At 39.7% G+C, this 17,867-nt stretch overlaps 1 protein-coding gene across 4 annotated transcripts in view; it reads right to left on the bottom strand.

Annotated features, from left to right (window-relative positions):
• Window positions 1-17,867, bottom strand: part of Cpq (carboxypeptidase Q) — a 429,801-nt gene that overhangs the window by 176,435 nt on the left and 235,499 nt on the right. For all 4 annotated transcript variants that reach the window (XM_052747578.1, XM_052747579.1, XM_052747576.1 and 1 more), the window contains exon 5: window positions 2,739-2,850. In XM_052747578.1, the coding sequence (XP_052603538.1) occupies window positions 2,739-2,850 (112 nt within the window). The remainder of the gene's footprint in view (window positions 1-2,738; window positions 2,851-17,867) is intronic.

Raw genomic sequence — 17,867 nt, 5'->3', positions numbered from 1 at the left:
GGGAGAACAAGGAATTGGAGACCATGGTAAATGAAGACCACATGAGAATAGGAAGAAGCAAAGTGCTAGAGAGGCCCACAGAAATCCACAAAGATACCCCCACAACAGACTGCTGGCAATGGTTGAGAGACAGCCCGAACTGACCTACTCTGGTGATGGGATGGCCAAACACCCTAATTGTCGTGCTAGAAACCTCATCCAACTACTGAGGGATCTGGATGCAGAGATCCATGACTAGGCCCCGGGTGGATCTCTGGGAGTCCAATTAGCAAGAATGAGGAGGGTTTATATGAGCGAGAATTGTTGAGACCAAGGTTGGATAAAGCACAGGGACAAATAGCCAAACGAATGGAAACACATGAACTATGAACCAATGGCTGAGGGGTCACCAACTGGATCAGGCCCTCTGAGTGGGTGAGACAGTTGATTGACTTGATCTGTTTGGGAGGCATCCAGGCAGTGGGACCGGGTCCTGTGCTCATTGCATGAGTTGGCTGTTTGAAACCTGGGGCCTATGCAGGATCGCTTGGCTCGGCCTGGGAGGAGGGGACTGGACCTACCTGGACTGAGTCTACCAGGTTGATCTCAGTCTGCGGGGAAGGCTTTGTCCTGGAGGAGATGGGAATGAGGGGCGGGCTGGGAGGAAGGTGAGACGGGGCAGGAGGGGGGAGAACAAGGGAATCCGTGGCTGATATGTAGAACTGAATTGTATTGCAAAATAAAAATAAAAAAAAATCAGGACACAGTCACAAATCAAAGCAAAACAAAAAAAACAAAAAAACAAAAAGAAAAATAGGGTAGTAGTTAGTTATCTATAACAATCAAACTTATAGTCATGTTAGGTATGTTTTCAAGTTCTAAAAGAGATATATTTTGAATAGATAAATGATCTTCAAATGCTTCAAAAACCTACAGAACATGGCACTTAAATATATTAATAACATAAGATTTTCATGACAGTGAGACACGTCTGCTCCTCGCAGCAACAAATTACTTCCAAAAAGGATGATGGGTACTGAACAACCTCCATATGGAGTTTGCTTTTATTGTGACAAAGCCACTGGGCAAAAAACTGCCCTTGACTTAACTGCTGACAGTAAGCTGTCTATACTGGACAAACAGGACACAAAAGAAGACAATGTCAAACTTTGCCAAGACAAATTTCCTATTTCACAAAAAAGTCTGTCAGATATTCTAGGCCTGTAGGCCAAAGATGGGCGCTTCAACATTACAAAGGAATCTTGGGTGGCTGTCCAGGCAGCCAGGTGTTTCTGTCATTTCTATAGTTTTGGAAGTAGTTTGCTTTGCACTTCCTGTTTACTTAGGTAGTAGTATATCCTTCTTGGGTCTCTAGTAGAGGCAAAGACAAGATAGTTATAGTTACAGTTTTCCTTGTTACAAATTTCCTTGTTACTATATTTTTAAAAATAAAGTGTGTAAGATTGGGAGACATAGAAGCTTAAATTGTTTATCTAATAAAATGTTTTAAGGTCTAAAAAAATAGTTTTTGGATGGTAATACAAGTTATGATAGAAAATATTTTAGGCATAAGACTTTAAATTCATCAAGAAAAGATAGAGTGTTTTCTCCAAATTGCCAAATATATATATGAACTAAACACTGTAAGTGTAATTCTTACTTGATAATTGTTCTTATTGTATATAGTTTTACTATGTTAGAGTTAAAATCTTTCCTTTTTATTTAGACAAAAAGAGGTAAATGTTGTGGGATATTTGTACAGTGTGTGAAGGTGTATTGTTATGATTGGTGTAATAAAAACCTGAAAACCCCAAAGCTAGGCAGGAGGTAAATGTGGGATTTTCAGGGAGAGAAAGGATGGAGACACCAGGAGACATGGAGAGGAAACAAGAGGTCCGAGATGGAAGAGAGGTAATGTCACATGATAAAATGTAGATTAATAAAAATATGAGTTAATTTAAGTTGTGAGAGCTAGTGGGACAAGCCTAAGCTAAGAAAAATCCTATTACAATATGTGCTTAAATAAACAATGAATGTTTTGACCTCTATGCTATCTAAAACAGAACTTTATTCTACAGCTACCATCCTGGACATTCTGCTCATGAAGCACTTCAAAACTGTCTGGTTCAGAAAGGGAACTCTTGATTCAGAGTATTCTGCTGTTTCTACCACATTCCATATCCACCCTTTTGACCAGCACATCAAAAGGAAATATAGATACTTTATTTGCATATATGGTCAGCAAAAGAAACTACTTTTGCTATAAGCCATGTCTTTCAGTGGCTGCTCCTCTTGGTCGCATCTAGGTCCAGTTTCTAAAACTGGGTTCCTATCATGGCTATGGCAATCATTCTTTTACCACTAACACATTCTCTGATTTCTATAGAAAAATGACTGGCTTTTTCCACTATTCTCAAAGCCTGATGCTATCTTAAGAGCAGAAGATAAGGAAGTGGGGAGCAGCTGATTCTTTTCTGCTTTTGGCCATGGTCGTATACAGTCTCTAACTGATATGGTTACATTTGCTCTGGTTTTATTTGCTTGTTCATTTTCTTCAGTAGATAACAATAATGTTTGGTACTTTAGATGTCTAGAGTACACTTGAATAAAAATTTTCTGAATAATTCTATCTTAGGAGTAAAGTGAAAAAAATGTAAACTACAGGAGGATCTTTGAACATACTACAAAAACGAATCAATTAAGGAGTTTCTGTATAGAGTTGACAAGTCACTACTGTTAAAGACTTTATAAGTACTTACCAAGATCTTTAACAAGGGAGAGTGCTTCCCATGATATGACAGCTCCACCACCATCATCCAGGGCACCTTGCCCAACATCCCAGCTGTCCAGATGTCCACTGATCAGTACAACCTAGAATAGATAATAAAAAGAGGAAAACACTAAGCAAAATGACATCAAAGAAGATACAGCCAGGTATTTCAAACACAAAGACCAGAAGTCTTATATTTGTGTCTTAGAAGACACACATTGTTTCTAGTGGGGAACATGTACAACAGCATTGGTAAAATCCATTTTCAGAGTAATGAAAGTCCTCCACTAGTGTCTCTCCATCAATAATGTCATCTTGACTACTAAAGGCATCTGTTTTTTGATGAATGGTTTTTAAATTTTTTATTTTTATAGTTTAAAGTCAAAATTACATAAAAAGGAGCTCAAAACTTCAACCACATTTTTAATTGGTTATTGATTCTAGATCTTGATACCCAATAAACTTATCAAATTAAATTCAAATTTAAACATGGGAACAATAATTTATTTTTTTAAATGATTATATTCTTTAAATTATAAATTACTTTGGTGTCGAACAAATAAGACTTAAAACCTCCAATTGAACAGAACATTTAAGAAAGATTTCTATTTACATTAGGGTAAATATAGAGAAATGTGGAGATTATGCTATAAAGTTTAAATCACCACAAATTTAAATGATATTTAAAGAAATGTCAGTAATTCCCTTTCAGAAAGCACAAAGGTGATTTCACTAGAACTAAAATAAACCTTTCCTTCCATTGCTGGTTATAGAATCCAAGGCCTCATGAGTTTCAGAGAAGTGCTATACTGCCATGTCACACACCTAGCTGTTAGTGAATTAAAATGTATCTCCAACAAGCTGGAAACTGAATAAAATGGTGCTATGTCAACAAAGTATTAATACAGAAAATATCCTGATGCCCATGAACCACATAATATGCAACATGGATCAGATGGATTATAGAGCTGGTAACAACTTTAGGGAAACAGCTTTGTCAACTTAGAGTGGGCAACAGTTTCCTAATAGATGCAAAAATCACTAACTATGAAGAAAAAATAGTAAGTTAGACCCTGCAAGAGTCAAAAATATCTCCTCATCCAAGGAACCTTTAAGAGAGTGAAAAGGTATCTTACAGTTAAAAAAATCCATCTATAATAAAACCGAGGACTTATATACATGAGTTGTATAAAGAATTCCCATGGAACAATAGCAAACAGCCAATTGATAGAAAAATAGGCACAATACTTATATAGACAAGTCACATACTTACAAAAAAAATACACAAATTACCAATAACTATAGAAAAAAGTACCCAGGATCATTATCATCAAAGATATAAAAACTAAACCACATTAAGTCTAAAGCCACCAGATAGATAAAATGAAAAATGTCAAATAGTGGTCGGAAGGCAGCACAACCAGAATTCTTAAACATTGTTGGGGAGGGGGCATCCATACATCCACCCTGGAAAACTATCTTTCTGTGGACTGTGAACATACATACAGACTATGATCCAGAAATCTTACTCCTAGTTGTATGGTGTATCCAGAAGTGTGTGTGTGTGTGTGTGTGCGCGCGCGTGTGCGTGCGTGTGTGTGTGTGTGTGTGTGTGTGCATGTGCGTGTGTGTGTGTGTGTGTGTGTGTGTGTGCATGTGCGTGTGTGTGTGTGTGTGTGTGTGTGTGTGTGTGTGTGCTTTAACTATGACAGTTTTCATAACAGAATATTAATAGCCATGTCCTCCTCTGAAAAGGAAAATATCCAGATGTATATTAAAAGTACAATGAATAATTTATATTCATGAGTGGAGCACCACACAACAATAAGAATAAACAAATACAATGCATGATAAACAGTATAAAGAATAAAAGAAGCCATACACAAATAATATACTATGTATAACTCCATCTACATAAAGCATAAAGTGAAACAAAACAGGAAAGTAGTTCCCTTTGACAATGAGTATGAGAATGGAAGGAGGTACAAGGTGAAATTTTGTAAAGCTGTCATGCTCCTGATGTGGACACTGGTTATGCAGCTGTGCTTAACACATACACTTAGCATGTGTGAACTCTCCCTGACAATATTAAACTCAACAACGTTTGTAGAAGTTCAGCATATTAATATCGATGCATGGCAAGCTGTCAGAGAACCAAAGCTGAATTAATCTTGATGGTTAACATGAAAATTCACCATTACCTTAGGGATAGTTGGGACCTAAACTATTACTGTGACCTTTGCACCGCCTGCTCCATGAGCAGCTGAAAGATCTCCTGGTGACTTATAGCTGACCCAGCCTAGTATGACTTCATTGCAGTCATAAACAAGGATAATGCCCCAGACTAATAAATGGCCATATAATGAACCCAAATGGATTGTTTCTAAGGGGGAATTAAAAACAAAACAAAAACAAAGAAAAAGGAGCATGTTGCAATAGCAGAATCTTCTGACTGAGAAAGTGGTGTCATCCCAGAGAAGTCAGAGTGTTCTCTGTCGTACCCTCACAGCCCAGGGCTATTGTCCCAGTAAGGCTGCGGTAGACTAAAATGTCAAAACATGCTTTAATTAACTTTTTTCTTAATTCATTCAGGAGTAACCACATCAAGACAGCCATTGTTTTATATTTCTGACTTCTTCCACAATTATTGAGCTTATTTCATAACTTCATTTCTTTGTGTCTCTTACAAGCTTCCACTCCCCAGATAGCGATTACCACTTGCATTAGCAGTTATGACAGGAACGATGGCTTGGACTAGTAAAAAGTTAAATTATATACTATCTGATCAGACCTTTGGCACAGTGCTATAGAAGAAAATATATATCATTTTGGTTGTGAGAGTTTTAAAACATTTTTCAAATAATAAATTGTTGGGGGCCACAATCTGATAGTTATAAATTCAGTATCTATTTTAATAAGGTAACAACAAAATTACCTCTAATTTAGTAGCATTTAAAAAGCAAACTTGAAATTTTCTCATTGTAAAAGCTTCTACATACATGTAGAAAACAATAGTGAAAATTTCATTCAAAATGGTATCAGGCCAGTCTCTAAATCTCTATTGCAGCCTAGAAGATGACCATCCAGAAAGTATACAAACTCACAGGGCCAGGGTCAGGCACAGACGAACATTAGTTGTAATAAAGTTGGATCTGATTTAAGCAAGCAAAACAGAAACAGACTAACTACCCAGAGCAGCAGTAAACTCAAGGTTCACAAAATTCAGCACCTGGTAAAGGGGAATATCATCCCTTCATCATAATCCCTAAAACTAAACAGTTTCATCACCCACAGCTAAGAAAGAAACGTTGGGGTACCCCCCTTGTGTGCTGCCACCTTAAGTCAGGCAGAGCTCTAATCAGTTAGTTCCTCCCCTCAAATGGCCTTTCCATTAACTTCTCTTCTAAATTCATTAAACAGTAAGAGGCATTGAAAACAACAAAAAACGCAATAGCAGCCATGAAAAGACAATAGGAAGGAGAACGGGGAGTCCGGTGATCTGAAATGTGAGGTGTGTTCTTTGTGAAGCACACTTCAGCACACCTCTAGCAGCCACCAGAGGCTTGGGCCTGGGTGCAAAGCAGCCTGGGAATTAGACTAGTAAGGGTGTAAACCCTGGCAGGACAGCTGCAGCTCTGAATGGAGGAGGATGGAATTAAGGAAGCAGAACACAACCCCCAGGATATGCATCCTCTTCTGTTATTTGTTATGCCCTGAGACTCTGGATCCAAATCGATTTTCCTGATTAAAAGATGAATAAGAACACAAGCAAAAACATGGCCAAACAGAAAGAAAGAGTGGTCTGTGAAACAGTATATTTTTATGAAAATGCTCTAATATGAGCTACCAGAGAAAACACGATCTTCAGTTTTGATGCATGAGATGTCCTTCTACAATTTTATTGAACTCTCACTATGTGCTAGAGATACAGAAATAAACAAAGATCCTGTTGTAAATGAATCACATTCTGGAGCAGAAGACAAATATAAGTAAAGAAATATAATGCAAGTAGAGATTTAAATGTTAAAAGACAAAAGCGGGCATGATGGCACACATCTGTGATCTCAGTTCTGGAAGGCTCAGACAGGCAGATTGCCAGTTTGAGGCCAGTTGGGCCACACAGCAAGTCTATGTTATAAAACAATGAAGAGAAATGGAGAGGGGCAGAGAGCAGAGAAAACAGAAGAATAGTGTCAGGGGTTGGTCGGGAGAAAACTGGAAATGCTTTTGTGGAAATGAGTTCTCTCCCTAAGGAGATAGCATTTGAATATGGAGACTGCTGTGGTTTGAATAAAAATAGCCCCCATGGGTCCATAGGGACTGTCACTATTAGGAGGTGTGGCCTTGTTGGAGCGGGTGTGGTTTTGTTGGAGGAAGTGAATCACAGCTGGGTAGGCCTTGAGGTTTCAGATGCTTAGGCATGGTCAGTGTGTTACAGTCACATCCTGCTGCCTGTGGATCTAGATGTAGAAGTCTCAGCTACCTCTCCAGCACCAGGTCTGCCTGCATGCAACCATGCTTCCTACCATGACAGTAATGGACCAAACCTCTAAACTATAAGCCAGCCCCAAATACATGTTTTCCTTTATAAGAGTTGCCATTGTCTTGGTGTCTCTTTACAGCAATAGAACCCTAACTAAGACAGAGACCAACCAGTCTAAGCAGCTTGGAAACACATGCAGAAACTCTGAGTGGAAACAAGGGCAGCACATTTGAGGACTGATAAGAATCTGGTGTGACTAGCGGATGGCAACAGTAGTTGCTGCAAAGACATGGAAGCTATGGGAGACACACAAACATGCAAGCCACAGAGGGACATTCTATTTTGTTCTAACTGATAAGAAGCCATGAGGGAAACATAGCATTCCATTTATGTGCAACAACAGTCAATGCTAGTGGGTAAACAGTGATGAATGCAGAGTGAAGAATGAGGGGAACCAAGCCTATGTGCTGAAACTAATTCATCCAAAATCAGTTTATGAGGGAAAACTAGCCAGCCATAGGAGAATGTTGTCCCCTAACAATAAGAAAAGTAAAAATAATTCACAGAACTACAAAACCATAACTTCATTTGAACAGGAGGGCTAAATCTCAAGAGATGACATGGACCTTCAAGGAGAAATGAGACAGCACACTGTTGGTCTTTGGAAGGGAAAGGAAGGAGAGTTGGCAAAGCGGGAGCAATGGAAATGCCAACCAATGTGTGTGAACGTGGGTCAGCACAAGCACTCAGAACCCCCGAAACCACATGTAGGACTGTTAGTGTTCTTAGTCACTGTTCTATGGCTGTGAAGAGACACCATGCAATGGCAACTCTTACAAAGGAAAACGTTTAACTGGGGCTTTCTTACAGTTTCAGAGCTCTAGTCCTTTATCGCATGGCAGGAAGCATGGTGGCATGCAGGAAGACATGGTACTGGAGAAAGAGCTGTGAGTTCTTTATCTGGATCTGCAGGCAGCAGGAAGGGAGAGCCACTGGGCCTGGCTTGGGTTTTTGAAACCCCAAAGCCCGTCCCCAGGGACACACTTCCTTCACCATGGCCATACCACCTAATCCTTTCAAATAGTGCCACTCCTTAAGCATTTAAATATATAAATCTATGGGAGCCATTCTTAGTCAAAAAATCACAATTAGGTACCCATTTTCTAGATCTTTCACACAGGCCTCCATTTGGCGATCCCAAGAAAGACTAGGGTTAGGGAAAATGCCCTGGGAAACTGCTTCAATGGCACCAGGATATGGATGCTTCTGGAATGCAGGCCACAAACATATTTCCAAGAATCTTCTTTGTGTGAGGTAGAAAATGGCCCTGCACATCACTTCCTGCACAGGCCAGGAGCAATGAGCAGAGTCGTTGTAACTGCACTTTCTTTCCTGAAATGACATGAAAGAAGACACCTGTAGCTCTGGGAAAGGCAGAGCCCTCATGTCCAGGACAGGTTGCAGAGATCTATTTCTTTGGTATAGGAAGGAAGAGTATGGATGGAACATTGAAAATGGAAGAAAATATTGAAAAGCCCACTCTTGAGCTCAGACACCCAGGGACTGGCTAGGACTGAGGGGAAAGAGGGACAAGAAGCCACATTTTCCAGGACAGACTCCTGATGCTGAGTCACCAGCAGAGTGAACAGCTTGTATCTAAGGAAAGTTATAAGCAGAGAGGCACATGGTGAGGTGCAGACATGCAAAACTTCCCAGAGCCATGGGTGAGGCTAGGACACTGGGCCCACTACCCCAGAAACCCAGACCCCAAGCTAAAACAGAGGAGCTTTAGCTTACAAATAATGTGAACACCCAAGTTAAGAACAGAAACTAGATCAAGACTTAACTGTACTCTGATTAGATCTATCCAACCCTCTTCCTACTAATGGCTACAGAGAAGAGGTTGTACTACGTGGTGCATAGACAGTATTAACCTCAGGCTCTCCTGGTCTCCTACACATGGTATCTAGTATCTGATAGAAAATAGTGAAATACAAACTAGGCAACAAATGAGACCCATTATCAGTGCCAGACACAAGTATCACTGAGACATTTAAGATATCAGGCAGGAATTGCTTTAAAATATAAACAAAATATCTGTAGATTTAATAAAAAAAGATGGGGAGTTTCATTAGAAATGTCAAGACTATAATACAGAACTATACATGCTAAAAAATACAGCCTATTTATAAATGACTTAATATTTAAATGTGCATATTAAAAATTCAAACTTTCATTATATTTATAGATTTATCAGAGAGTAGAAGATATTTTAAAAGAAGGTACAATATGGTTAGACTTCAATGCCAACTTTACTGAATTTGGAATCACCACAGACATGTCTTTATGAGAATTTCCAGAGATGTTTCACTGCAGAGGGAAGTCCCACCCTGAAAGTGAGTGGCACCATCTCAGTGACTGGGTTACCAGACTGAATAAAACCAGAAGGAGAAGGGCAGAAGAGCCACGGCATTCTCCTTTCTCTGCTTTCTGGTCAGTACCATTGATCAGTCTGCCCCTGCCATCCACACCAGGACAGACTCCATCCCTCTGAACTTGGAGCCAAATACAATCTTCTTCTGTTAAGCTGCTTCTTGTTGCTGGAGTTTTCCTGCCTGGCCCACAGTCAGGACAAATCTCTCTCACCTGGCAGTCCCACAGCCACTCAGACCCGACCAAGTAAACACAGAGACTTATATTGGTTACAAACTGTATGGCCGTGGCAGGCTTCTTGCTAACTGTTCTTACAGCTTAAATTAATCCATTTCTATAAATCTATACCTTGCCACATGGCTCGTGGCTTACCGGCATCTTCACATGCTGTCTGTCATCGTGGCGGCTGGCAGTGTCTCTCTGACTCAGCCTTCCACTTCCCAGCTTTATTCTCCTCCTTGTCCTGCCTACACTTCCTGCCTAGCCAAGGCCAATCAGTATTTTATTTATTGACTAATTAGCAACACATTTGCCATACAGACCATCCCACAACAGCTTCTTGTTAGGTATATTGTTACAACAAGAAGTAATTGGTATAGAAAATGTGTACCAGAGTTGGGGCTATTGCTATGACAAACTGATCAAGTGAATTGTAAACATTGAGACTGATTTATGGGCAAAATTTGGAAAGTTTGGACCCGTAGAATGCACAATATCTAGAATATTATCAATAGAGCTTAATGAGTTTATTCTGGTGGAAGTGTGAATGTTAAAAGAAATGTAGAGAGAAGCCACATCTCACAAAGTTCTATGTGGAATAAACATTGTATCAGGACTCATGTTACATTGTGATAAAACACCTGACTGCATTCTGCCCATATCTAGAGAAACCTAGGGAGGTTTAAATAAAAAATACATACTAATTTGTTTGGTGGAAAAAAATCCACGACAACATAGATCCAGGCTGTGGTGTGTTGCTGCTCACTGTTCCTTGTCTGATCTATGGCTAGAGAGAGCACAATGATCAGAGAAATACACGTTTTATCAAGAAAGGGGTAAGTGATAGAGAACAGCTGCAACTGTAAAAGATCCAGGAAGTTGAGACAAACGCTCCCTTTGCACTGGGGCAACAGGAAAGGCACCCTGAAGTCAAGTCCTGCCGTCAAAGACTCTGGCTGGTAAAAATACAAATCTGAAAGAAAGAAGACTGGATTGAAAATGCTGGTGATGGGCTTTCTGTTTTTCAAAACTGACTGCCTAGGGATGTGTTTTCCCAGGTTCAACCACCAAAGTGTGTGCAGAAGCCACTATAGCTGTAGAAGGGGCTCCATCAAATCCTGAATAGGCAGGAAAACATGCGAGCGTTATCCTCATCTCATGACTGCTTTTTCAGGATGCAAAATTAAAGAGTTGTATGGTCATGAAGACTTTCACCAAGGCACCTAAAAGCCACTGAGGCCATGTAATCTATGGAGGGGTCAGGTTCTCTTATATAAGCTATGCAGGTATTTCTCTAAAGCTGGCCATACTCACTGATCAACTCTCAGTAATAGGGTGCTCCTGTGATAGTATTTATGCTCCATTTTACAAATATATTGCCCAATCAGAAGTCAGTAACATACTTATGTCTTTTTGCTTTTTACTTTTGTGGTGTATTTGAAGATGCTTCATGCTCCTAGGTTTATTTTTATGAGGTATATTTTAAGGCATTGCAGGAGTCTTAGAGCTACAAAACTTGAAGACTGACATATTTCCAATCCCAGGAAACACTCAATTTTACAGCAGCAAAAATAATTAAGTGTTTAAAAAATATGATCTATTAAAAATGAGGAGGAGAACCCAGGCCAAGGGCTACCGCTATCATGCTCCTCTGGCTGCTTCACAATAGATGACAGGAAATCCACTTTTGATTTATTTTCTTTAATATAAATCCTTTACTTGACATCAAACGGAATCTGCCACATTATGGCTACACATCTGAGTGTAATGAGGTGCTTAGCAATTTATCCCTACCAGATTGACTTGGGCAAGTTAGTAGTCTTCTCTAAAGTGTGGAGTGAAAGTTCTAATACAAACTTATTTGTGAAGTCTGTTGTGAGAGTTCAATGTGATGATAATTTATCACTATCATAATGGCTGGCACAAATATGAACTCCTTAAATGTTTGTCCTTACTGCTCTAATTATATGAAGATGGCCTCAGAAATTGCACACAATTCTCTCTTGGAAAGATTCCCTTGGGATTTTGTGGAATATGCATAGATTCCTACAGATTGCTTCACAACACAGTAGCTCAATGTAGAGTTCTGTATGCTGCCGGTTTGACGTAGAGGGAGTATCAATCACAAGCACATGCTATTTAGAAATGTGGCAAATATTCTAAAAATGTTGTTTGCTGAGCCCAATTGAAAACAGCATGAACTGATTCCATTTGAAAATACACATGTGCCACGAGAGAGCTGGGTTACATTCTCATTTGTATGATGTATTGCAAAGGGTGAAAGTTCTAGCTTAAGCAACGACAAACACTTAGCCAACTCTTGGAAACCCTGGAGTTACTAAGTAACCTGGAAGCACTAGGTTTGAATCGAAGCCTCCACCATGCATCTGGGGTTAGTTGCTTGTGGTTTTGATGGCTCAGGTTTCAATTCCGATTGCAGTACAGAGCTGATGACACTGGGCATGGCTGTCTCTCTAGCAGGCCTTCACTACAGGGGAAAGCATCAAAGGCTTGGCATAGCTCATGGAGAAATGAGAAGCTGGTATAAAAAGCATTTCCTGATACTACATTTGGGTACCTTGTGGAGTGGAGAGGGGAGAAGGAAGGGGGACTGCTGATTTTTATTGTAATTTCAGACATGTATGGTGCAGTACTGTGGAAAGATAGAAGACACAGTGGCCTGTGAGAGGGGCCATTTTATCTGTTTCAACCTGAGATCTAATCATTTATGACTTAATATCATCATATATTCATGCAGCAAACTGAAATAAGGTAAGAGATGTCACAATGTTGCCTATGAACTCTTTTTCCTGTAGAGTGAAGATCATAGGCTTTAGAGGCAGGCAGACAGGCCAGGATTTGAACTCTCCCAGGAAGCCCTTGAACTGTCTGAGGCCCTCTTTCTTTCTTCTTTCCTTCTTTCTTTCTATCTGTCTTTCTTTTTTTTTTCTTTTTTTTTTTTTTTTTTGGACAGGGTTTTTCTGTGCAACAGCTCTGGCTGTCCTGGAACTTGCCTCATAGGCCAGGTTGGCCTCAATTCACCTGCCTCTGTCTCCTGAGTGCTTGGATTAAAGGCATGTGCCACCACCACATGGCTGAACTCCTTGGAAGGAGAAGTTAACAACTGTCCTCAGTGCTAAGGCAACAGTCATTGATCAGTGTACCACTTGAAACTGGAGGAACTTTCTATCCATCTAGTTCCATAATCTGTCTGAGATTTTAATCTGTTTTATTATCAGAATGCTTGCCCAACAGACATGGTATGTGTTGTTATTAATGTGGCTTTCTCTGAGAACAGTTCTCAAGCAGTTGGGGGACAAGGAATAAACTGGGGTGGAAGGTAGCTAGAACCAGGCCATACTAGGAATAATTTGAAAATGCAAAACCTGTTATCTCCAAGAGTCTATTGAGTAGAGGAAACATGGGATTTCCACCACAGCATTCAGCTGAGAAATACCAAACTCCCCCATGGCAAATATCTTCTTGTTTCCTTAACACACATCCTCACAGGCCTGTAATACAGTAGCATGAAATCAAGCTGATTTCTCTGTTTAATAATAAAGTATGACTCAGAACCAAGCTGGTTTATTCTTTTGAAGAAAACAATGTTCCCTCTTGTGATCAATGCAAACTTAAAATCCACTTCCCATGAATTACTCCAACCTTTATAATTTTAGTGACATAAACCTATTTAAAGAAGTTTACTTTCAACTACTATGTAATGTAACTCACTTTATCTCAGTGATCAGAATAAACATGAGCATATTTTTTTAAAGATTAACCTTTACTATAGTCTGCAAAGGTCAGAACTATGGACAAGAAATTAAAACCAGAAATAAAACATGTCTTAAAAGTTCAAGAAGAGATCCTGGTCATCATGCTGGAGTAAATTTACACTTACTGCTCCAAACATGTGGTAAGTAGAGTGGAATAATAAAAAGTGAAAGACAAAGGTAACCATTGCTTCCTAGAAGCAGAAAAGCCTGACTTGGCACCAAACCCACTTGAGAGCAGATGATAAAGCTGGGTGAAGGTGAAGAAGGATTCTTCTGCATGTTTTGGGAGCTTCTCTTAGTTTCCTTTAAATCTTTTGTGAGCCAGTCTTAAAAGTACAGGGGCCATTCATTACCGTAAGACTAAAAAGAGTATGTACTTGCCAATTCTATGCTCCAGTATGCTTGCAATATTAGAACTGTATAAATCCAAAGTCTCTGTGTGTATATGTATTTTTAATCCAAGACATTTAGAAAATACTGTGACAATGTAGATCCTGCCATAGAAACTGGTTTAAGATTATTTAACTGTGGATTTCTGAGATATTTTAGTTATGCTTTCAGCAAGCATTTACCAAACCACTTTGGGCTGGAGACAGAGTGATGAATGATGTCATGGAAATCCTCTGCTCTTCTGAACCCACATTCTAGCTAAAGAATAGGTGACCTACAAGTGGACAAGGATGACTCTAGACAATGGAAAGTGCAGTGAAATCAAATGATGCACCAGAGGCATAGGACCCAGTGACTAAGAAGATAAAGTTCGAGCTGAGGTGGGAATGACGCGGCTACTCAAGTGAAAGGCTGGGAAAGAACTGCAGCCAAAGAGCGCAACAGCCTCAGCCATCTGTGCACGGATGTCAGGTGGGTGCTGAGGGCTGTTCCACGTCAACTGGATCTCATTCCGAAGAGCAGTGAACCAGGGGCTCCTTTAAGAAATACTTGAGATGTCATGAATACTGGTTGAATTTAAATTTGGTGAGCATGGTAATTAATTTAAAAAAATTAAAAACACCTAAAACATAACATCTAGAAATGCTGATAAAGAATGCCTTCTCTAGTAGTGAATTGCAATGAATTCTATTTAAAAAAATGACACAGTAAAGATTCAACATAGCAAACTAAGATGTGATTCTTAGAATTATTCTTCTGTTTTTGGTTGTGAGCCTAGCCTTTAACGGCTGAGCTATCCCTCCAGCTATTTAGGAATATGTAGAAACCAGTAGATGGAGGATTCATACCAGGCAAACATGATGAAATGAGAACAATCAAATACAGCAGAAGCAGCAACTGATTTAGTCAAAAGTAGAATTTATATCAATAGAGCAGATTACTTTACAGAAGTGGAAGTACTTCCAAATCCCAGATCTAACCTGAAAGAGGTGCTAAGTTGGATGCAAATACAAAAACTAAACATGCTACTGGGCATTCAGAAACTACTCAATCAAACCTTTTATGGGATGGAACATTCTGATTAAATTAATTTCCTGATTAGCCAGATTAGATTTTTAAAACAGAGTTGTCAATCTTTCTTACCAGTACCAGCTAAGATCAATGGAACAGTATGGAGGGTTAGCTCAAAGTGCATCTGTGCATATGTGTACAAAATGAAGTGTATCCCAATAGCTGTATGCCTTGAGCATTATGAAACAGGAATAGCAACTGAAAATGAAGTGATATAAACTTAGGTTTTCTCTTTCCACCCAACAATGGATGTTCCCACTTCCACTTTGTAGATCACTGTGCTCTCTACCAACGTCAATCCTTGCTGGACTGGAGCAGTTTGCCACCAGGAAGGCAGGATCTAGGGCTGCCTTGATCATTATCCAACTTCTACTGCCTTAGGACATCTAAGAATTAGTCTCCAAGTGATCCTTCCTCTCTTCGGGATAGCAGATATGACATCTGTCTGCATTTGCTTAAAGCAATTTCATTCTATAACTCCAGAACACAGCAGAGAAGCTCTCTATAAGCAACATAATAAAAGCACCAGGATATAGAGTGAGCCTTTTAACCTACCACTATAGCTGGAAGGAAGGGGATTTTATACCCTTTAGGAAAAGCAGTCTATGGAAGGAAGAATTCAAGGTATTTTCCTCTATCAAGGCCACTTGAAGAGGTTGGAAAAAAAGTAAATATGCCAACACTGTAACCTTTCAAAAGTACAACTATTTAAAAAGAGCACACTGGTAGTGTGCTGTTCAAATATTCTAAAACAATGAGTATCCTGACATTTTTCAAACAAATATTTTAAAACGCATGTCCACATGTGTGCTGGAAATTAATACCATTTGTTCAACAATAATAGACTTGATTCATATTCACTCTCATATAGTGGATTATATTTTCTGATTTCATTAAACCTTCAAAAGGTTACAGCTGGTTGACATATGAAAAGCTTTGCACCTCCAAAATAGAGAATTTGCACCAGGCTCTTGGTTACACAATTACTCCCCAGAAGAAACGGAGAGCAGAGAACTGTGTTCCTTCCCTTCACTGATTATACATTCAAGCTTTTATTACGCCAGATGACAGAAGCAGTGGTTACAAACATGAGGCTGAGTATTGGAGGTTCTCCTTGGAGCTGAGCTCTGAGGTGTGCTTGGAGAGGGGTCCTTTGCAGTGAGTCCTGGGGGTCTGGGTCTGCAAGCCAAGGCTACAAAATGTAAAGCTGGCAGACACCACAGTGAGACCACATGTGCACTCTTGGCTAGTGACCAGGGGATGTGCTTATCAAGACACAACTCTGGATTCAGCAAGCAGTATCAAATGTCGTTCAGCAGTTTCCTTTTTCAGATTGCTAAAAACAAACAAACAAACCAAATCTTCAAAAAGGTGTTTACTGGGAGTGAGAGAAGGGCTATGTGACTCTAGAGAGATTAAGGTCAGACTTGAAATATGCTTATCAGACTACTTGAGTCAGGAAACAACTGTTTGACCGTGCCCAAACCACATCATGATCAATGTGGGGTAATTACAATGATTTCCTCAATAAGAGCTTTAACAGACACTAGTGCCCAAACCTCCCCTCTTGAAAGATAGTGACACCAATGAGTATTGTAGTCCTGAGTGATAATTAAAGTTCTGAAATTAAACCCAGTGTGCAGCAGAGGTTGACGGGATTGTGCCTAGCTTCCTTTCTGAAAAGTGTCATATCTTTTTTTGACTTCTGTTCCTCTGATACCTCTCTGTTTATTTCCTTTCTCTTTTGAAAATGGAAGCTTCTGCCCACTACTAGTTTCCTTAGTGATTTCATCTTACCTCATACAACCAGGAGAGCCAGGCTGCTACTTTCTTTCTGTGAGGCCTTAGACATGTGATTTAACCTTCCTGTGTCTTCGTTTTCTACCTATATAAGGAAAATAATCATTCTGAAAGTATTAGTGGTCATGGCAGCTGAATATTCACAAAAAGGAGGACAAGGCCTGACACATAGTGGCCAATTATAAATGATTTTCACTCATTTTATTAGTTCAGTAATGGCTATACATTATATGCAAATAGATATCACATTGATATGTAGAGGGGGAAACCTTTCAGATTTTTGATAATTTGCCTCTGGGTTCTTCATCTTTTCTAATTAAAATTCTTGCCTGGAAGTATCTCTTATTTGATGCTGAAGTGCTAGAGGGCTTACTGGGTGAAGGCCTGTGTACATGTGAAAGGCAAGCTTCTGACTCCAGCTCTCTGTCATTCAAACCATTGGACCGGAGGGAACCATCCAGAAAGTCAGATTTCCAGTAAATAATGTACCTCTAGTTCTATCAGATAGGGTTCAACAGGGTTACCCAAAAGTATATCAAAGGAATTTCTCACTTCTGCTCACATTAAGATTACATTAAAAGTCACTTTGTGAAGGGGAAGGGAGAGGCATTCAATTGGTGTTGAATGTAGCCTCAGAATCATCTAAGCTACCGGTACAAATGCAGATTGCTATGTTCTACCCCAGACCTACTGAATCAGAATGTGAGCATGGCTCCCAGGATTCTACATCTCTATCAAGTGTCCAGGTACTTACTATATCACTAGAACCACTCCAGGAAGCCCAGTGCAGGGAATGGAGATGATCTTCAAACCTACACTGTTGGTGATGGAACTTTTGGGTTGGTTGGCAGAGCGGTAGGCTATTTGATCTTGTTCACCTCTCTTATACCCCTAGGGTCCTTTACTTTATTTGCTTGCCATACCCATGCTCAGCCTCAATCAGTGA

This window comes from Peromyscus californicus, unplaced genomic scaffold (assembly GCF_007827085.1).
Source record: "Peromyscus californicus insignis strain IS unplaced genomic scaffold, ASM782708v3 Scaffold_20__1_contigs__length_68692818, whole genome shotgun sequence".
Lineage (NCBI taxonomy): Eukaryota > Metazoa > Chordata > Mammalia > Rodentia > Cricetidae > Peromyscus > Peromyscus californicus.
Note: the sequence above shows the minus strand (reverse complement) of the source record. Positions and strands in the feature narration are given on the sequence as shown.